Source organism: Loxodonta africana, chromosome 8 (assembly GCF_030014295.1).
Source record: "Loxodonta africana isolate mLoxAfr1 chromosome 8, mLoxAfr1.hap2, whole genome shotgun sequence".
NCBI classification, from domain to species: domain Eukaryota; kingdom Metazoa; phylum Chordata; class Mammalia; order Proboscidea; family Elephantidae; genus Loxodonta; species Loxodonta africana.
This window is the reverse complement of record NC_087349.1, coordinates 44,459,608-44,481,088: the sequence shown is the minus strand read 5'-3', so window position 1 is coordinate 44,481,088 and position 21,481 is coordinate 44,459,608. Positions and strand designations below refer to the sequence as shown.

Below are 21,481 nucleotides of genomic sequence, written 5' to 3'. Positions count from 1 at the left end.
TTAATAATAGAAACACGGAATGCACAAAGTATGAATCTAAGAAAATTAGAAATCATCGAAAATGAAATGGAACGCGTAAACATAGATATCCTAGGCATTAATGAGCTAAAATAGACTGGTATTGGCCATTTTGAATCAATCATATGGCCTATTATCCCAAGAATGACAAATTGAAGAGGAATGGCATCATTTTCACTATCAAAAAGAACATTTTGAGAACTACCCTGAAGTACAATGTTGTCAGTGATAGGATAATATCCATACTCCTACAAGGAAGAACACATTCTTCTTGATATAATCCAGCTTCTCAGATTATTTGCTCAGCATACAGATTGAATAGGTATGGTGAAATGATGCAACCCGGATGCACACCTATCCTGACTTTAAACCACACAATATCCCCTTGTTCAATCCAAACAACTGCCTCTTGATCTACGTACATGTTCCTCATGAGCACAATTAAGTGTTCTGGAATTCCCATTCTTCATAATGTTATCCATAATTTGTTATTATCCACACAGACAAATGCCTTTGCATAGTTAATAAAACACAGGTAAACATTTTTCTAGTACTGTCTTTCAGCCAGGATCCATCTGACATCAGTAATAATATCCCTGGATCCTCTTCTGAATCCAGCTTGAATTTCTGGCAGCTGCCTGTTGATATACTTCTGCAGCCGCTTTTGAATGATCTTCAGCAAAATTTTACTTGCATGTGATATTAATGATATTGTTCCATAATTTTTGCATTTGGTCGGGTCACCTTTTTTGGGAATAGGCATAAATATGGATCTTTTCCAGTTGGCTGGCCAGCTAGCTGTCTTTCAAATGTCTTGGCACGGATGAGTGTGCACTTCCAGTGATGCATCAGTTCCTTGAAAGATCTCAATTGGTATTCCATCAATTCCTGGAGCCTTGTTTTTCGCCAATGCCTTCAGTGCAACTTGGACTTCTTCCTTCAGTACCATTGGTTCCTGATCATATGCTACCTCCTGAAGTGGTTGAAAGTCAACCAATTCTTTTTGGTATAGTGACGCTGTGTATTCCTTCCATCTTCTTTTGATGCTTCCTGCAACATTTAATGTTTTCCCCATAGAATCCTTCAATATTGCAACTCAATGCTTGAATTTTTTCTTCAGTTCTTTCAGCTTGAGAAATGCCAAGCGTGTTCTTCTTCCCTTTTGGTTTTCTTTTTCTTTTTGGTTTTCTTTTATCCGTTCACCATACTTATTTAATCTGTATACTGAGCAAATAATCTAAGAAGCAGCACTATATGAAGAAGAATGGGGCACTGGGATTGGAAGAAGACTCGTTAACGATCTGCATTATGCAGACGATACAAACTTCCTTGCTGAAAGTGAAGAGGACTTGAAGTACTTACTGATGAAGACCAAAGACTACAATCTTCAGTATGGATTACACCTCAACATAAAGAAAACAAAAATCCTCACAACTGGACCAATAAGCAACATCACAATAAATGGAGAAAAGACTAAAGTTGTCAAGGATTTCATTTTACTTGGATCTACAATCAACAGCCATGGAAGCAGCAGTCAAGAAATCAAAAGACGTATTGCACTGGGCAAATCTGCTGCAAAAGACCTCTTTAAAGTGTTGAAAAGCAAAGATGTCACTTTAAGGATTAAGGTTCACCTGATCCAAGCCATGATGCTTTTAATCGCCTCATATGCCTGTGAAAACTAAATGACGAATAAGGAAGACTGAAGAATTGACAACTTTGAATTGTGGCGCTGGAGAATATTGAATATACCATGGACTGCCAAAAGAATGAACAAACCTGTCTTAGAAGAAGTACAGCCAGAATGTTCCTTAGAAGCAAGGATAGCAAGACTACATCTCACATACTTTGGACACTTTACCATGAGGGAATCAGTCCCTGGAGAAGGACATCATGCTTGGTAAAGTAGAGGGTCATTGAAAAAGAGGAAGACCCTCAACAAGATGGATTGACACAGTGGCTGCAACAATGGGCTTAAGCATAACAACGACTGTGAAGATGGCCCAGGATAGGGCAGTGTTTCATTCTGTTGTACACAGGGTCTCTATGAGTCCGAACTGAGACTCCACAGCACCTGACAACAACAACAACAAATCCAAATAAGCACTAAGAAACTATGTGAATTGTGTATTTTATTATTTCTCAAAGTAGGAAAAAAATTCACAGGGAGGCATTAGAAACTACTTTTCTCAATCCCTCCATATTTTATTTCCTCTCATCTCTCACCAGGGGGGCATGAGTGTTAAATGCTGGCCTCCTGGCTAGCACTCCACAGCCCAAGCTTTTCCCTCCAGCTGTGTCTGGGCCTCCACTGGCACCCGAATCTCCCTTGCCAACTCTCTCCTTGCTCTTGGCCAGAAAGAGCATAAACATGCCCTGGAGGATAAAAAAAAAAAAAAAAAACCTCTTGCCGTTGAGTCAATTCTGACTCATAGTGACCCTATAGGACAAAGGGTCTGTCATAGTGTTGCCAAGGCTGTAATCTTTACAAAAGCAGACTGCCACATCCTTCTTCTTCGAACTGCCCACCTTTTGGCAGACAAGCACTTAACCACTGCACCACCAGGGCTCCTTGCCCAGGAGGATACAGGGAAGAAATCTTATGGGGCCTCCATGGACTAAAGCATACTCCTGGAGGCTCTAAGCAACCGCATGCAACCCTGAAGAATTTCAAGCCTCTCCATCACAGATTTCATGTCCGTCTTTCTCTCTTGCTCTTTGATGATGTTTGTTAATTTTGAGGTTTTCTAAGTGAACTTTTTCCTTCTTCTTCTCTCCAACTTAAAGCTTTATGGTATGGGTTTTCTGCCACCCTTTTCTCCCTCTGAGGAATAAACTCTGTCAAATGCCTAGGACTTTCCATCTCTCCAACCAGCAAGGATTTAGGACTACAGGACCAGAGGCTCCATACTACTCTTACCCCCACCCAGCCTCCTTATTTAGGCTTAGACCACCCTCTGGGCTCAGCCACCCCCCTGGAGTCAGGAGACTCTCCAAAACAGGAAAAGAAGAAAGAAAAGAGGGAAAAGGAAATGAGAGTGTGAGGAGAGGAGGGAGAAAGGAGAAATAAAGCAGAGCACATGGTTGGGTGACCCCATTTATAGCACCTGATTCCAAGGGCCACCTGCAGCTACCTTGGGTGGCCTGGCCTCTGCTCACAGGCAAATCACCCCCAACCAGCTGCCGAGAGAACAGAGATTATCAATGGGGAGCATGCCATTGAATCAACAGTAATAACAGCTGCTGCTATAAAACACCTACTACGTTCCAGGCACTGAGCTAAGTGTTTGACCTTCATTCCTCAAAAATAACCCTGTAAAATTGGCATTCCATCCATTATACAGGTGAGAAAACCAAAGCTACAGCAAGTAAAATGACTTGGCCACTTCTAGGAAGCGGCAGTCCAGGATTTAAGCTTTCATCTGCCAGATTCCAAAGCCCTGGTGCTCATAAATAAGCACTAATAATCTTAAACTTTAATATGAGTAAGAATCACCTGGAGAGCTTGATGATGATTCAGTAAGTCCAAGTGGCTCCTTGGAATCTGCATTTCCGCAAATACCCGAGTGATTGTGGTCCAGGGAGGCCCAGGGCCACAACTGGAGAAACATTGTCCATGGCCATACAGCATTTACAAAGCCTGGTTTCTGAGGCAATGTTCTCTAAGGCCATAGGGTTTTCTTGTCCTGGTCATTACCAGAGTAGCTTGACTGAAACTTCATTTTACCTTGGAATGGAGTCATGTGCATATTTTGAATATTTCTAACTTACTGAATGGGCCCAGACCAGGACTGAGACACACCTGGTTTCTGGATAATTCTGTATCTGTTGAAGTCTTGTCATCACCCCAGGTTAGAGTCAAATCAATTGTGATGACCTTTCCTCCTTGAAATCCTAATCCTTTCATTCCCCAGGCCAGTTTATCTGATCCTCTACTAACCTAGTTAGCTTCCTACTTTTTCACAACAGGCTTCCGGTGCTTACTTCCTGGCAGGAGAACTTGGTTTAGTTGGAAAGGTTTTATCTTATTGAGGGGGTGTCATGGAGTAGTGGGCTAGTTTTCAAGTTAGACTCCAAGAATCCTTAGAGTTACTGCTGCTGAGGAACAACATGGAGGAGGGGCAAGGAAAACGGGTCGGGGCAGGGTTCTGAGCCTTCGATTGGGTCATTGGCGCTCAGTGCTCTTTCATATACAGAACTGGGATTCCTAAAAGACTCACTTTGAAAAAAGGTTTTCAGTGCGTGCATAGATTTTTCAATGAAAAACTAACTTGAGCTGTAAAGTTTCACCTAAAGCTCAATAAAATTTAAAAAAAGAAGAAAATGTTTTCACTGGCAAAAAAAACTAGTGGAGAGAGAACACCAATCTAGGTCAGAAGGGTTGGATTTTATCCCAGCTGTTTTGTTCAGCCAGCTGAAACCCTGGTGGTGTAGTGGTTAAATGCTATGGCTGCTAACCAAAGGGATAGCAGTTTGAATCTGCCAGGTGCTCTTTGGAAACTCTATGGGGGCATTTCTACTCTGTCCTATAGGGTCTCTATGAGTCGGAATCCACTCGACAGCACTGGGTTTTTTTGTTTTTTGTTTTTTTTTATTCAGCCAGCTAGCTGGGTGACTTTGAGGAAATCACTTCACCTTTCTGGACTTCAGGGTCTTCATCTGCAAAACAAATGGGTTGTTGTTAGGTGCACTGGAGCCTCAATTCAGACTCATAGGGACCCTATGTAAAAGAGAATGAAACACTGCCAGATCCTGTGCCATTATCAAAATTCTTGTTATGCTCAAGCCTATTGTTACAGCCACTGTGGCAATCCATCTCGTTGAGGGTCTTCCTTTCTTTCTCTGACCCTCTATTTTAGCAAGTCTGATGTCCTTCTCCAGGGACCAGTCCCTCCTGATAACATGTCCAAAGTATGTGACACCAAGTCTTAACATCCTCACTTTTAAGGAGCATTCTGGCTGTGCTTCTTCCAAGATAGATTTGTTTGTTCTTTTGGCAGACTATGGTATATTCAATATTCTTCCCCAACACCATAATTCAAAGGCATCAATTCTTCTTCAGTCTTCTTTATTCATCATTCAGTTTTCACATGCATATGAGGCAATTGAAAACACCATGGCTTGGATCAGGCGCACCTTAGTCCTTAAAGTGACATCTTTGCTTTTTAACACTCCAAAGAGGTCTTTTGCAGCAGATTTGCCCAGTGCGATACGTCTTTTGATTTCTTGACTGCTGCTTCCATGGCTGTTGTTTGTGGATCCCAGTAAAATGAAATCCTTGATAACTTCAGTCTTTTCTCCATTTATCGTGATGTTGCTTATTGGTCCAGTTGTGAGGATTTTGTCTTCTTTATGTTGAGGTGTAATCCATACTGAAGATTGTAGTCTTTGATCTTCATCAGTAAGTGCTTCAAGTCCTCTTCACTTTCAGGAAGCAGGGTTGTCATCTGCATAATGTAGGTTGTTAAAGAGCCTTCCTCGAATCCTGATGCCACATTCTTCCTTATACAGTCCAACTTCTCAGATTATTTGCACAGCATACAGATTGAATAAGTATTGTGAAAGGATACAACCCTGACATACACCTTTCCTGACTTTAAACCATGCAGTATCCCCTTGTTCTGTTCAAAGGACTGCCTCTTGATCAATAGTCGATGTCTAAGTTTCCTTTCCCATTGCCATTAAGTTGATTCCAACTCCTAGTGGCCCTATAGGACAGGGTAGAACTGCCCCCATAGGGTTCCCAAGGCTGTAAATCTTTATGGCAGCAGACTGCCACATCTTTCTCCCACGGAGTGGCTGGTGGGTTCAAACCACCAATCTTCGGTTAGCAACCAACGGCACAGTGGTTAAGTGCTTAGCTGCTAACTGAAAGGTCAGAGATTCATACCTATCAGCCACTCTGTGAGAGAAAGGTGTGGCAGTATGCTCCCATAAAGATTTACAACCTTAAAAAAAAAAGATTTATACCCTTGGGAACCCTATGGGACAGTTCTACCCTGTCCTACAGGGTCCCTAGGAGTCGGAATTGACTCCATGCAACGGTTTGGTTTGTTTTTTGGTAAGTTTCCTTTCAGCTTCCTGGGTGGCACAAGCTGTTTGTACTTGACTACTAACCTAAAGGTTGCAGCTCAAACCCACCCAGCAGCACTATGGAAGAAAGTCCTGGCAATCTGCTTCCATAAAGATTAGAGCCATGAAACCCTATGGGTTAATTCTACTCTATAACACATGGTCTTACGATGAGTTGGAATCAACTCAATGGCAATGAGTTTGGTTTGATTTGACGGTTCCTTTCAATAAACGCCAGAAGTTTATTGAGCACCTTCTATGTGCCAGGCCCTGCTCTGGGTACTGTGGACACAGGGGCTTACCAGAGGTGGCCCTTCACTGTTTGTAAGGAGAAGGCAGGCCCTGATAGGACAATTAGGGCAAAATGGAGACCCAAGAGAGACAGGAGCCATTCAAGAAATGCTTCTCAGAGGAGCAACTTGCAATGAGATTTGAAACATGAGAAGGTGTTTACCAGTTGGAAAACTGGAGGAAAGGCATTTCTGTCAGAGGCCAGGAAGTAGGACAGTCAGATTCATTCCAAGACCCACAAATCACACTCTGGAGGCGGAGAGATGAGGGGAGACAGGCCACAGAAGGCCTCAGGGTCTCATAGCTCATGCTATGCAGCAGGACTTTTTCCAGTGGCAGAGTCAACTGTAAAAAGTTTTAAGCTGAAGAATAATCTGTTCACTCACTTCTGCAGTTTAGAAAGCCCTAAAATCCCATGATTCAGCCCATCTCTGGCTCTCCCTTACTGCTCTGTCATTTGTGGCTAACCGATGTCAGCCATTCAGTGATGGATGGCACATCCTCTAAATGCTTTAATGCTTGGTTATTACTTCTCTAGTGGGGGCTGGGAATGTGTGTGTTGATGAGATCTGTATTATAAATTGCCTTCTGGGTTCTGCAGTCTACTTCCCTTTGGTAGAGAGAGGAAGCATACATCATACTTGGCTGTCTTATTTCATTACAACAAACACCTGTATGGGTAATTAGGACCAAGACTATTAAATTTGTGGTAATAAAGTCATGTAAAGCCTGATGATAGACTCTGTCTGCTGGAGACTCACTCAAGACCATCAGTCCACGAACTAAGAGACAGAAAGCCTCATAGCTTCCTGGAGGAGAGAACAAGCTATGGCTTTAAGAGCTGTGACTTACCAGGGTTTCACGAACATTCGTAAAGTAGTTGGAAGGAAGAAAGAGGGACATCCATTGGGTTTTTAAAGGTAATTATAAGTAATCTTGTTAATAACACTGATTCTAGTGTTCTCTGAGAAATTTCTTAAATATGCTCCCTTCCCTATTATAAATTCTGTGCTAAATGAGGGCAAGCATTAAATACAGCAATTAGATGCACAAATACAGATATATCAATATGCCAAAGCACAAAAAAAGCCAGTTGCCATCGAATTGACTCCAACTCATGATGACCCCATGTGTGTCATAACTGTGCTCCATATGGTTTTCAGTAGCTGATTTTTCAGAAGCAGATTTCCAGATCTTTCTTCTGAGGAGCCTCTGTGTGGACTTTAACCTTTAACTTTTCAGTTAGCAGTCAAGCATATTAACCATTTGCACCATCCAGGGATATATATCAAGGTAAAAATTCAACTCCAAACAATAATAATCGTACTAATAACAGGAGTGGTTAACATATTATTTTGGCTTGTTATATGCGTTAACTTATCTAATGCCCACAACAGCCCTATAAGAGAGGCTACTCTGATCCACACTTTGCACATCAGGAAACTAGGCCAGGTAACATGCCGAGGTACACGGAGCTAGTAAGTGGCCAAAGTTGCAGTTCACTTCCAGACAGTCTGGTTTCCAGTGTCCATGCTCTGAACCATTGAGTCATCTTATCTCAGGGAAACGTAAATGTTTACATGATTTGCTTATGTTAGTGTTGGTTAGTGTATATACCTGGTTTTTCAGGAATGAAATGTTGCTACTTACACTATTTTGCATTTAAAAAATTAACAGCCACCTGTATACCAATAAAGAGAATGATGAAAAAGAAATCAGGAAAACAATACCATTTATAATAATAATTTTTTAAAAAAGCCCATTGCCATCAAGTCGATTCTGACTCATAGCAACCCTTTATAATAGCCCCGAAAAAAAATACATAAGAATAAATCTAACCAGGGATGTAAAAGACCAATACAAAGAAAACTACAAAACACTACTGCAAGAAACCAAAAAAGATCTACATAAATGGAAAAACATACCATGCTCATGGATAAGTAAGCTCAACATTGTGAAAATGACAATTCTACCCAAAGCAATCTAAAAGTACAATGCAATTCCAATCCAAATACTAACAGCATTCTTTAAAGAGATGTAAAAACTAATCATTAACTTTATATGGAAAGGGAGGAGGCCCTAGATAAGTAAAGCACTACTGAGGAAGAAGAATAAAGTAGGAGGATTCACACTATCTGTTCTCAGAACTTATTATATAGCTACAGTAGTCAAAACAGACTAGCACTGGTACAATGACAAATACATTGACCAATGGAACAGAATTGAGGACCCAGATATAAATCCATCCACCTATGGTCACCTGATCTTCAACAAGGGCCCAAAGTCCATCAAATGGGGAAAAGGCCATCTTTTTAACAAATGGGGCTGGCAAAACTGGATGTCCATCTGCAAAAAAATGAAACAGGACCCATTCTTCATACCATACACCAGAACTAATTCAAAATGGATCAAAGACCTAAATAAAATCAAAAACTATAAAGATCATAGAAGAAAAAATTGGATCAATGCTAGAGGCCCTAATACATGGCATTAACAGGATAGAAACAATAACTAACAACACACAAACTCCAGAAGATAAGCAGGATGACTGTTATCTTCTGTGCTCATCAAAAGACTTCACCAAAAAAATTAATGGAGAACCTACGGACTGGGAAAAAATTTGGGGCTACTACAAATTTGACAAAGGTCTAATCTGTAAAATCTACAGGAAAATCCAACACCTCTACAACCAAAAGACAAATGATCCTATTAAGAAATGGGTAAAGGAAACAGACACTTCACCAAAGAAGACATTCAGGTGGTAACAGATACATGAGGAAATACTCCCAATCACTAGCCATTTGAGAAATGCAAATCAAAACCACAATGAGATACCATCTCACTCCTGCATTTAGTGGCACAAATCAAAACACAGAAAATAACAAATGTTGGAAAGGCTGCTCAGAGATTGGAACTCTTATGCACTGCTGGTGAGAATGCAAAATAGTACAACCATTTTTGAAAATGATATGGCGCTTCCTTAGAAAGCTAGAAATAGAAATACCATATGATCCAGCAATCCCACTCCTAGGAATATATTCTAGAGAAATAAGAGTCATCACACGAGTAGACATATGCACACCCATGTTCATTGCAGCATTGTTCGCAATAGCAAAAAGATGGAAACAACCTAGATGCCCATCAACAGATGAATGGATAAACAACTATGGTACATACACACTATGGAGTACTACCTAACGGTAAAGAACAATGATGAATATGGGAAGCATCTCACAACATGGATGAATCTGGAGGGCATTATGCTGAGTGAAATAAGTCAATCACAAAAGGACAAATATTGTATAAGACCACTACTATAAAAGCTCATGAAAAGGTTTACACACAAAAAGAAACAATCTTTGATGGTTACGAGGAAGAGGAGGGGTGGGGATGGAAAAACACTAAATAGACAACAGATAAGTGGAAACTCTGATAAACAGTAAGACTGTACACCATCCTAAGGAAGCCAGCACAACTTGTACAAAGCAAGGTCATGGAAGCTCCATAGACACACGCAAACTCCCTGAGGGACCGAATTACTGGGCTAAGGGCTGTGGGGACCATGGTCTCAGGGAACATCTAGCTCAATTGGCATAACATAGTTTATAAAGACAATATTCTACATTCCACTTTGATGAGTAGTGTCTGGGGTCTTAAAAGCCTGTGAGTAGCCATCTAAGATATTCCACTGGTCTCAGCCCTTCAGGAGCAAGGGAGAATGAAGAAAATGAAAGACACAAGGGAAAGATTAGTCCAAAGGACTAATGGACCACAACTACCACGACCTCCACCAGACTGAGTCCAGTAACCTAAATGATGCCTGGCTATCACCACTGACTGCTCTGACAGGGATCACAATAAAATAATAATAAAATAACAGCCAACATTGGTCGAGCTCTTCCTGTGAACAGGTTTGCCTATTAAGTCTTAAATACCTTCTAAGCATCATCTCAGTCTTTAGGACAGCCTTGAGAAGAGGTACCTCCACTCTTCACATGGGGAAATTGAAGCACAAATACATTAAGGAACTTCTCTAGAGTTACCCAGCCGGTAAATGGCAGAATTAGAATTTAAAGACAGAATGGCTTCAGAGCACATGCACATTTAACCACTAAACTATCAGTCTCTAGGAAAGTCAAGAAATGTATATTATCAAGGAGGGCCAACTGACTCTCAAGACAGTGTTTGGAGAAGAGGAGAAACCCTGTGAGCAGACCTTGTTGATAGGGAGAGAGCCTCTGGCAGGAAGAGAAGTCAAAACAGAAGCAGGGAAGAGGGACATGATACAAAGTTGATAGTCTTTACTATGAAGAAAGGAGAGGAAATTTGTGAGGCTAAATATTCAATGGCAACAGACAGATGAATGTACTATATTGAGAAGCCAGTAAATATTTCGATTTCAGGATCTGCAATTTCATGTGTAGTAACAGTCCATTTGTTTTTGCTTTTATTTATGTTTTAAAAGGATTGTCATTACCACATAGCGAGCTTTTAGTGCATGAGTGAGTTCGTGAAATGGAAAAGCAAAACACTTAACCAAAAAAGTTCAGAAGAGTTCGTAGAAGTGTTAAAAATAATCAAAACTCAATTAAATTTGAACATAAGGTTTATTCTAAGCAGTTATTCTATAAGCATATAGGGAGGCCATTTTGATTCCAGAAAAAGCAATTAATTCGAAGGCGTAGTGGTTTTTTTTTTTTTTTTAGTGGTTAAGAGCTGTGGCTGCTAATCAAAAGGCTGGCAGTTCAAATCCACCAGGCACTCCTTGGAAACTGTGTGGGGCAGTTCTACTCTGTCTTATACGGTCACTATGAGTCAGAATTGACTCCAGGGCAACAGGTTTTTTGTTTTTTCCAATGAATCTAGGTACAATGAGGCTTAAAAAGAGAAGAAGAGGGAGAAATATAGAAGATCAGCCATTGGCTAGTCTTAACATGATTGATTGAACTCTGCCCTCCCCCTTTTACTGAGATCTACTGGAATCAGGTCACAAGATGGTCTGGGGCCCTCCACCAAGCCATATCTTTTGAAATTCAAATTCAGTAATGGAGTTTCAAACAGGAAAGAAAGGATTTGCAACTTTGACAAGAGAAAAACCACTGGCAGGATTAATTTTGGTCAGGAATTTCTTTTTAGAGTGAGTATTTGATTTCATGGGTAAGAAAGCCCCCAAATCAAAGCAAGATATCTGCCATCAATCTCTCTTTGACAGAAGTCACGAAAGCAGGGATGACACATGAAGACCTCCACACAATTTATTCGTTCTTGTGAAATGCTCCAAGAGCTGAGAGTGCCACACTCTAACCTTGCCCATGGACCCATCTTTTGGGCTTCAGTAGTGAAAGTCTTTCAACCTGCATGAAACATGGAAGGGTTTCATGTTAAAAATTAACTTGTTAAAAATCAGCCTTCAACATTCTATTCTCAATACACCTGGTTAAGGCCTACCAAGTAATTCTGCCTGTGTTGTTGCTTTTAATGAATTCTGAAGTACTCCTTAACTGGGGGGAGGGAGGAGGGAGGGAAAAATACATGTTCATGAATTAACAATCAAAATTCCTTCTCATGAATTACTTTCTGAGAAGAGGTCACATGAGAAAGTGTTGTGCCTGTTCATGCAAGCGGGAACAGAGCAAAATCATCAGGTCTGATTCTTAAGCCATTTTCTGCCCATTTTAAGCAAAGAAGGTCCAAATGAGTGGCCAGGAAAACAGTTTTAGCAATTTTCCTCCAACCATTGTGTGTTAAAATCAGTATGTCAAATCCAAAGGGAGGTAGGAGGAGACAGAGAGAGAGGGGAAAAAAAGAGATGGGGAGAAAGGCAGAGAATATGAAGGTTTAAAAAAATATCTGGGTGAAGAATAGAAGAAAGAAAAGGTATGGAACTCTTAGGTGGTGACTTTTTCACCCATTTCTTAGATGGTTTCACAAGAACGAATATTCACACTAAAAACACACCCTGGAACCAAGTGATAAATCTCCATCTGTGGGCTCAGGATGATAAGCCCCCTGCTCCCTCTGCCCAACTCAATAACAGAGACAAAAGAATTGAAAGCCCCAAAAGCTCCATGGTGTGGATGCAGATCAGGGTATCTCTACCAGCCAATCGAGGGTGCCTGGTTTTGATTTCATTCATTCATTCGACAGTTTTTTAGCACCCGCTTCTAACCAAAAGGTGGATGGTTTGAACCCACCAGCCGCTCCAGAAGAAAGACATGGCAGTCTGCTTCCATAAGATTTGCAGCTGACACACAGCAATGGGTTTGGTTTGGTTTTGGCTGCATACCAAGCACCTTGGTTAAGCTGGGAATACAGAGATGAAGAGGATGCAGTCACTGCCTCATGCAGCTCTCAGTACCATGCCTTGCTTCTCAAAGTGTGGCCCAGCAGTTCAGCATCAACTGGGAGATGGCTGTTGTTGGTTGCAGTCGAGTTGATTTTGATTCATGGCAACCCCAATGTGTGCAAAGTAGAACTGCTCCATTAGGGTTTTTAAGGCTGTGTGACCTTTCAGAAGCAGATCACCAAGCCTGTCTTCCCAGGTGCATCTGGGTAGATTCAGACAGCCAGCCTTTCTAGGACTAGTAGCTGAGAGCTTAACCCTTTGTGCCACCCAGGGACTCCTTGGGAGATTGTTAGAAATGCAAAATCTTTGGCCTCACCCCAGACCTACTGAATTAGAATCTACATTTGAACAAGATCCTGAATTGATTCTTATGTATATTGCAGTTTGAGAAGCACTGACCGAGTAGGTTATTGGGAGGCAAGGGGAATACTTTCCTATTAACACCTTCGTTTGTGACAAGTATTTAATGATCCCCTATAGTGTTTTTTCTTATAGTGTATCAGGAAACCCTGGAGGCATAATGGTTAAGTGCTACCTCTGCTGACCAAGGGGTCTGCAGTTTGAATCCTCCAGGCGCTCCTTGGAAACTCTATGGGGCAGTTTTACTCTGTCCTATAGGGTCGCTATGAGTCAGAATCCACTCGATGGCAGTGGGTTTGGTTTTTGGATAGTGTGTCAGGCACAGAATGAGGAGCTGAGGTTACAAGGATAAGAGACTGAGGAGGTCCTGATCCCCCAGAGCTCACATTCTGCTGGGGAAGAGGAACAGAAAACAAGAACATACATGAGATCATTATGCAAGTAGTGCTATGAAGCAAGTGAATGATAATTTAATAGAAACCAGATGAGCCTATGACAGAAGAGTGGTTGGTCTCACTCTTTGGGAGTAAGTTATTTCTATTTCATATCTTGCTTTCTAGCACCGTTTTTTTTTTTTTTTTTTTAATCTTGCTTTCTACTCTAAAAGTGAAAGTAGTCACTGGTTCTACCTGAGCAGAGCCAAAGACTACAATATCCCATACTTGTTTCTTTTCTCCCCCCTTTCCTAATCCCTCTGCTCAGCACCTAGGCAATGAAACTACAGATGCCACCAAGCAGACATAATCACATGCACTAGCCCAAACCCATTGAGAAACTTGGGCCATGAGCAACCAAGCAGGGACGGATTAGCCAATAAGCAAGGTGCACACAGGCTTACTTGTACTTACTTACTAACCTGTAGTACACAATTTCACAGGTTAATCTGGTGAAAAACCCATTAAGCCCACTACCGTCGAGTCTATTCCAACTCATAAAAACTCATAGCGACCCTAAAAGACAGAGTATAACTGCCCCAAAGTGTTTCCAAGGAACAGCTGGTGGATTCAAACTGCTGACCTTTTGGTTAGCAGCTGAGCTCTTAACCACTGCACCACCAGGGCTCCATATGAAATCAGGCACTACAGATGATTAAGTAAACTCAATTAAGCCCATGCTCATTTTGCTTACTATAAACCCGTGGGTACCTTGCTTACTGGTTAGTCTGCTCCCGCAGCTAAGTATTTGGATGGAAATAAATTATAACTCCCAGAAAGAAGCACTGGTGCTTCCCTTCTTGATGGTGGGAAGAAGGCATTAGAGAATATAGAAGTGCTGGTAAGTCAGGTGTAACTCCTATCCAGCTGTCTGTCCTCTTACATCATTACAGTCAGGGGCAAGAGGGAGTATGATGGGGTTGAATGAGTGGAAGGGTGGCATACAAATAAAGACTTGACAATGGGAATATACCCAAGTCACTTTCTTCACCAACCCACTGGCCAATGACACAACAAAGGAACAACTATAACAAACTTAAGCCCTCTAATGATCAATAAAGCTAATGGTAATCAACCTACAATCAAAACCAGGATTAGACCTTAATTCAGCCTAAAAGAATGTTTTAAGCATGCACTTATATTCAACACGGATCCAAAGCCCCTGCAATTAGACCGACTTGAAAGACAAACCAATGATCCCCCAAAGAAAGAATATGGATAAGGCAGTAAGTAAAGGTTGGGGTTCAGATATTGCTACTCTAAAAGTTGTGTGTCAGGGAGAAAAAATGGGTCCAAGATGATGGTACCCTTTCTGACCTGTGAGCCTTGCACCAGCTGACACCTGTCATTATAGTATATTTAATGCAGCATATCTAAGCCACAGTCAAAGAAAAGGGCATTGGCTCACTGTTCCAGTTATCTGTTGCTGCATACCAAACTATCCTAAAACTTAGTGGTTTAAAACAACCATTTTTATTATATCTCACATTTGTGAGGGTCAGGAATTTGGGGAGAATTCAGCTGGGTAATCCTTCTGCTCCATGTATCACCAGCTGAGGTCATTTGGTGGCATTCAGCAGGTGGCTGGGTGATCTGGAAGGTCCAAGATGGCTTCACCCCATGCAGGTACCTTGGCAGGGGTGGCTGGAAGGCCAAGCTCAGCTGGGCCCTCTCTCTCTTCATGTCATACCAAAGCCTCTCCATGTGACCACTCCAGCAGGGTAACCAGAAGTTCCAGAACTCTTAAAGGCCAGATTGAAAAGGGAAGGGGTCAGAGAGCCCACCTCTCAGTGGGAGAAGTGTCAAAGAATCTGCAGCCATCTTTAATCTGCTTCACCCACTGTGGGGTACATAATGTCTCGAGCACCCAGGACATAGATAGTTGAGGCCTTATTTCCAGGGCAGTATATTCACCCTCCCAGAGGTGAAGGGTGTTGAAGGCCATGTTGGAGGTTGTCAAACTCATTTGTCTTCATCCGTGAAACAACAGAATAGGAGAAAATGACAAACCTTGTATACACCTCTGAGAAAAAGTGGCCAGGGAAGCCCTCCCTTATTCATTTTCACAACAAAAGTTCAGCAAGTGATTCTACTAAGAGCCTGACCACTCTCACTGAGCGCTTTACTCCTGCAGACATCCCTGGCCCCAGGTACCCAGACCCAGGGAACTCCAGGCCGTAACTGAATAGGTCAATAGGAACAATCAGCAGAATCCTACCGCAGGAGACTTTTCAAAGTCCCTAACACATAGAAAATTCAACAACTCAGTATTCAGGTAGTCTGAGCAATTGCACCCATTATAAATACTGCTTTCATGACAGTGATTCAGCTGACAGCTTTGAAAAAGATTTGCAAAGAGCCCCTTGGAAATAGAACATGGGCAACTTGGAACCATGAAGTGTTAGGACAAGCTCAACTGAATAAAGATCTAAGGCAACATTGAATGACTTATTTATTCACATCCTGCTCCGTACAAACTTGGAAGAATGTGACACCTTCTAAATTGCTTCCCCTGAGCTATGCAACATCCATGGTGCATAGGAATGTTAGCAAAAGTTTTGAAAAAAGCAGAATGTTTCATAAAAGCGATGATCACAGCATAGCCACACTGATGCATCCACAGAATCCTGCAAACCGTCCTTGTATGTCTCACAGTCATAAAGACTGAATGAGTGATGGAGATATCCAGAGAGGAAAATCCTACCTTTTAACCCTTTCACATACGGCTTTACAAATCTTTTTGAAAGGTCAACCCTTGCCAAGCCTTCGAATGGAAAACTCTTCACTGTGCATGCCTTCTAAGTAATTATAACAGCATTCTAATTTTACTGTCCTAGCAAAGTATTTCCTGATATTGTGTGGGGAGCGTTTGTGTTCTCATCATCACTGGAACAAATATCGCGGTTATTTTCAGCATAGCACTGTCTGCAGAACTCTGGCATGCCCGAGGGTTCCTGTTACAAGGTGGAACTATGCTCTGGAAGGAAAAACTATGGGGTGGTAGCAGTGTCTTGGAGTCCCGGGGTGGTGCAACAGTTAATGTACATGGCTGTTAACTGAAAGAATGGTGGTTCGAGTCCACCCGTAGGTGCCCTGGAAGAAAGGCCTGGTGATCTACTTCCAGAAAAATCAGTCATTGAAAACCCTATGGAGCACAGTTCTACTCTGACACACATGGGGTTCCTGTGACTCAGAATCAACTCAGTGGCAACTAGATTTTTTTACTATTTCAGAACATCAGGAGAACAGGTACTAGCCTCTTCCCTCTCCCTTCCCCTCCATCACAGGCATATAGTTCTGGGCACTTTCAGGTGTTCCCCACTCCTCCACATGCCTAGTTACTTGTCAACACCCATTTTGCCGTTCTTCTTTCACATGTTTGGAAACCCTGGTGGCATAGTGGTTAAGTGCTATGGCAGCTAACCAAATGGTTGGCAGTTCAAATCCACCAGATGCTCCTTGGACACTCTATGGGGCAGTGCTACTGTGTCCTATAGGGTCGCTATGAGTCAGAGTCCACCCAATGGCAATGGGTTTGGTTCATACGTTTACAACTCCACCCACTCCCCTCTCCCTCCACTTCCAGCTAGCACTTTTCACCGTCTTACTGGAAAACACAGACATTCAGCCTTGTGGGTTTTAAACAGAAAAATTTCAGAGTGAAGAATGCTAGAATAGTGGAATCGTGAACCTACAAACTCAACTTTGGATTCCAGCTAGCAGGAGCACCTCCTCCACAGCAGAGCAGAGAGCACCCAGGGTTCAGAACCACCTATAGCGCTGGGTAACATCCCATTGTTTATGTTCCTTTTAAAAACATCTTAAGAAAGCATTCCCTTCCATAGAGCTCCTGCCAGTGTGATTCAATCTCAGAGAATCATTATAGCCTAATCATCATTATGACATGATAATATTTCAATTATCCCCTGTGCAGTCTGGGTACATTAAAGTAACTGTGAGTTCTCTTGCTAAGAGAAGTTTGTTAAAATCATAATGTGCATAAGATTTTTTCAAGTGTATTGGAACAACAAGGGGACAATTATTAGAAACAGCAGCATTTTTCAGAGGCTTCTCCAGCACACATTCAAAAATCCTAATCTCATTTTGTGAAGTGGAAAGAGGATTATAGCTGAATAATGGACTATTTGTTCTATTACAGTTTATGTTTCAAAGTGCTCTGTGATGCAAAACCAAATAGATGGGCTCCTTTCAGCCCAAATCTGCCACACCGTGGCCAGCAAGGTGCACTTACCCAACCTCACAATGGCACAGTGGGCTGCTAACCTGAAGATCAGTGGTTCAAGCCCACCAGACGCTCCATGGGAGAAAGATGTGGCAGTCTGGTTCCATAAAGATTAAAAAAAAATTACAGCCTTGAAAACCCTATGGGGCTGTTCTACTGTCCTACGGGGTCACTATGAGTTGGCGTCTACTCAACGGCAATGGGTTTGGGTTTAAGCCCTGGTTAACAGTACTGAAGTCTATGAAAATCCAAAGAACAGAGTTGACCCTACTCTTTGTGATCTAGTTATGTTGATACAGGCATAGTCACTGGTCTGCTGGAGGAAAGGAAAAGCAGCCATCCCCTGAGAATTGGTCCTAAAGAAAGGATTAAAAAGAACAAATAGAACTTTATATGCAAAGATGTTCATTATTTATGATTTAAAAAGATCAGAAACCTACCTACGTATCTGACAATATTGAAATGTTTGAGAATGGAATAAGAATAAAATGGAATATTATGCAGCCATTAGAAATTGCTGCTGATTATGTGACAATTTGTTTTTAATATAATGTTAAAATTTTGTAATGTTATCTATGCTGTGATACAACTACGTAAGTGCCTTTAGACAAAGACTGGAAAGACGGGAAGAAAATGGTATGTCGAGATGAATGGATTGCAGGTGCTTCATCTTTATAATCATTTCTTTTGTAGCTGCTGCAAGGATGATTATATAATAACTGAATAAAAATTTGAAAGAAAAGGAAAATTCTCAAGTGAGAAAATTCCATGCCAAGCAGAAAAATCAGCAATGCTTGGGATCATTTTTGCATTCTTCAGAGCAGCCTATAATCTTGACCCTGATGGAGCGAATGCACATATTTGGATTATAGGGTGGCCCCCTTCCTGGGATAGACTGTAATGTATGTTTTAATGGAACAGAAACCTCAGACTTTTTGATCTACTTCGGTAACAAATCTCAAATACATTTTAACCATTTGTTGGTGTGGTTTTTTCTGTGATAAATATTGTGCCCCAAAATCTTGCTAACAGAAAGTGACGCATTTCATCTCTCTCTCTCTCTTTCCCCTACCATACCCCTGCCCCACCCTTTCTGCAGTTCTGCTAAGCCAGTATTCTCTAGAATGAGCACAAAATGAATCGAACAACAGCTAAACGAATCGAATAATAGCTTTCGTACATCAACATCAAGAAGGAAGACACTTGGAAGAAGTCAGAATACAGAGATGAAAATGGACAAGAGTGAACATCCACTTGTCAAAGAACCTCCTAAATCTAGATTGGCAGAGATGAGAGTGATTTTTCTGGAAAGAGACGCAATTGTGACTTAAACACCAGCTCATTGGAAACTGTCATTGAATGAGATCAGATAACATTCATGAGAAATCACATTCAGGAAATATTTTAAGGAAGAGAAATACAAATGTGCTAGAATTAACATGTAAAATACATATGTACTGAAGTTTGTAAACTGTCCTTTTTTAATTAAACTGAAACAAAAAGCTTTAACCTTTCAACACTTAAAAAAGGCAGTCAGTTCTAAATTATTCCTATCTCAATAGCCAAGAGGCTGATCAAACATCGTTTATTAAGGAAGCGTCTTAGGAAATGCCTTTGAATGTTTTCATAAGGGACATGACTTTTGATTCTCCATCTCTGCCGTTCATTTATTTCACTGCGTCATTAGTTAAAACGTCTCAGTTACTAGGAGATGGAAAGCTTCTAACTTTTCACTGAGTCTGTGTTTGGTTTAATCTGTTTGTGCAAGTTATTACTAAGAAAGTGTTTCTGACATATAGTATTATTCCATCAAGCTGTATATTACAGGAAGGACATCTTTACATCATAGGTTCCCAAGCAATATAGATTTCCCTGTGTTTCAGGAAACAGCAACAAGGAACTCTGAAAAGTATAGAAAGCTCATTTTCACCTTGGATGCTCACATGTAATATATAGGCTGCTATCAAATAAACGGTTTTTTCTAATACTCCCTAGTATATGCATAGGAATTTAATATACTTTATAAATAGGCATCTAAAATATCTGATTTTTTCTATGTCTTTGCCATACGTGTCATCAGAAATCCATATCCTTTATTTTCCTTACTGACATGCACTCATTTTTGTTAAAAAAAAAAAAAAATCATGCCATCAAATCTATTTCTAAATGATAGTAAGTGGTACTAAAAATAAATGATAATTTAATAGCCTTAGAAATAAATGAAATATATACTTACACAGGTCAAAGAAACTTGGTAGGAGTGAGTTGCCTTTTTGTCTACTAATGTTGGCTTCAAAAACACTCAAATTTTTTTTTTGGTTTTTTGGCATTTGGAAGTACTTACAACTAACCAGCTGCCTTCAACAATGTTTTGCTCCCAGGCTTCCCCCACCATCACCCTCAGCACATATCCTGCCAAAATCCAACAACAGAAAGATATTTAATATTGCAATAGCCAATAGCCTAAAGCAGAACCAAAAAAACCCCACAGAACACAAGCTAAAAATGTACAAGCAGAATTAATCAGTGTAAAACCAACCATGTTCTATACCTGAGCAGAAGACATGAACACATAGAACGGCTTTATTCATAGACTCAAGAAGAAGATCAAATTAGCATCTATCACTAAAACATAAGACAGAGGCTACCACAGGAGGTGATACAGATCATGGTTGATTTCTTTTACCCTTGCTCCTATTTCAGTCAAATGTGTCTGGTACTAGCCACCATTTCAATATAAACTAGATTATGTTTCAGGTGGCTAAAAGTATATTACACATGTGGCCCAAATGAGTAAAACCCAATACACAAAGTATGGATTTTCTAAAGACTCAAAGGAAGAAATTAGTTATCATCTGTAACTAAAGTATTAGCCATTCTGGGGGTTATTTGTTGCTTTAAGTATTAGCTCTCCTATAGCAGTCAAAACAACCTACTTAACTAAATTTAATTACACACAACTTTTCAAGAATTCACCTTTTGTTTAAAGACAGGTACTTCTCTACTTTATCTACAATAAAAACAGAAGGTATTGTCTTTCTCTAATCCAAGTAAATTACAGGTTCAATAGGGAGTCATACATCACTAATAGCAGTGTTAGAAAAAATGAAAAAGTACTTCCTCTCCACATGCAAATATCCCCCAAATTTTTTGCCATACAACCTAAGTGTAATTTAGCAACCACCATGCTCTGAAGATGGATCATTGACGATGTACCGTTTGTACGTAGGTAATACACATGTAAATCACTGAACATTCAGTATAAGAAGTATGTTTTTATCTTTTTTAAGAAACAAGTGACTCCCCTTCTCATTCTGTTCTGTTGTATTGTGTCCAAAAGTTGTGTGTAATTTTTTTAAGGTCCAGGAAATGTAAAGAAATTTGTTGGAATATCAGAATTTCTGTAAAAAAAATAATAATAAAAATAAGATTTTGTTACTGAAAAGAATGCTGGTGGTGTGGCATGCATTCAGCACATTCAGTGTCTCTTTGTCCTGTAATTCAGGGATAGGTGGATGGTGTGACTGAAACAACTATCTTCAGAAAATCTTCTTCTGCTGGATTCCATAATATTTGCCAACAGCAAACATACATTAGAGACGCAGGACCCTCATATAGAAGACATGATTAAAAGCGCCAAAGCCTCTTATAGCCAAATTTAGATAAATCTTCATATGCTCAGTGGAGCAAAATTGATAACTAAGTTAAGCGCTACGG

General features: G+C 40.7%; 1 protein-coding gene across 2 annotated transcripts in view; it reads left to right on the top strand.

Annotated features, from left to right (window-relative positions):
- LHFPL3 (LHFPL tetraspan subfamily member 3) overlaps positions 1-21,236 on the top strand; it is a 542,224-nt gene extending 520,988 nt beyond the window's left edge. For both annotated transcript variants that reach the window (XM_064289882.1, XM_010587323.3), the window contains one exon: positions 18,864-21,236. In XM_064289882.1, coding sequence (XP_064145952.1) covers positions 18,864-18,892 — 29 coding nt within the window. In that variant the 3' untranslated portion in view covers positions 18,893-21,236. The remainder of the gene's footprint in view (positions 1-18,863) is intronic.
- The last annotated feature ends 245 nt before the right edge of the window (positions 21,237-21,481 follow it).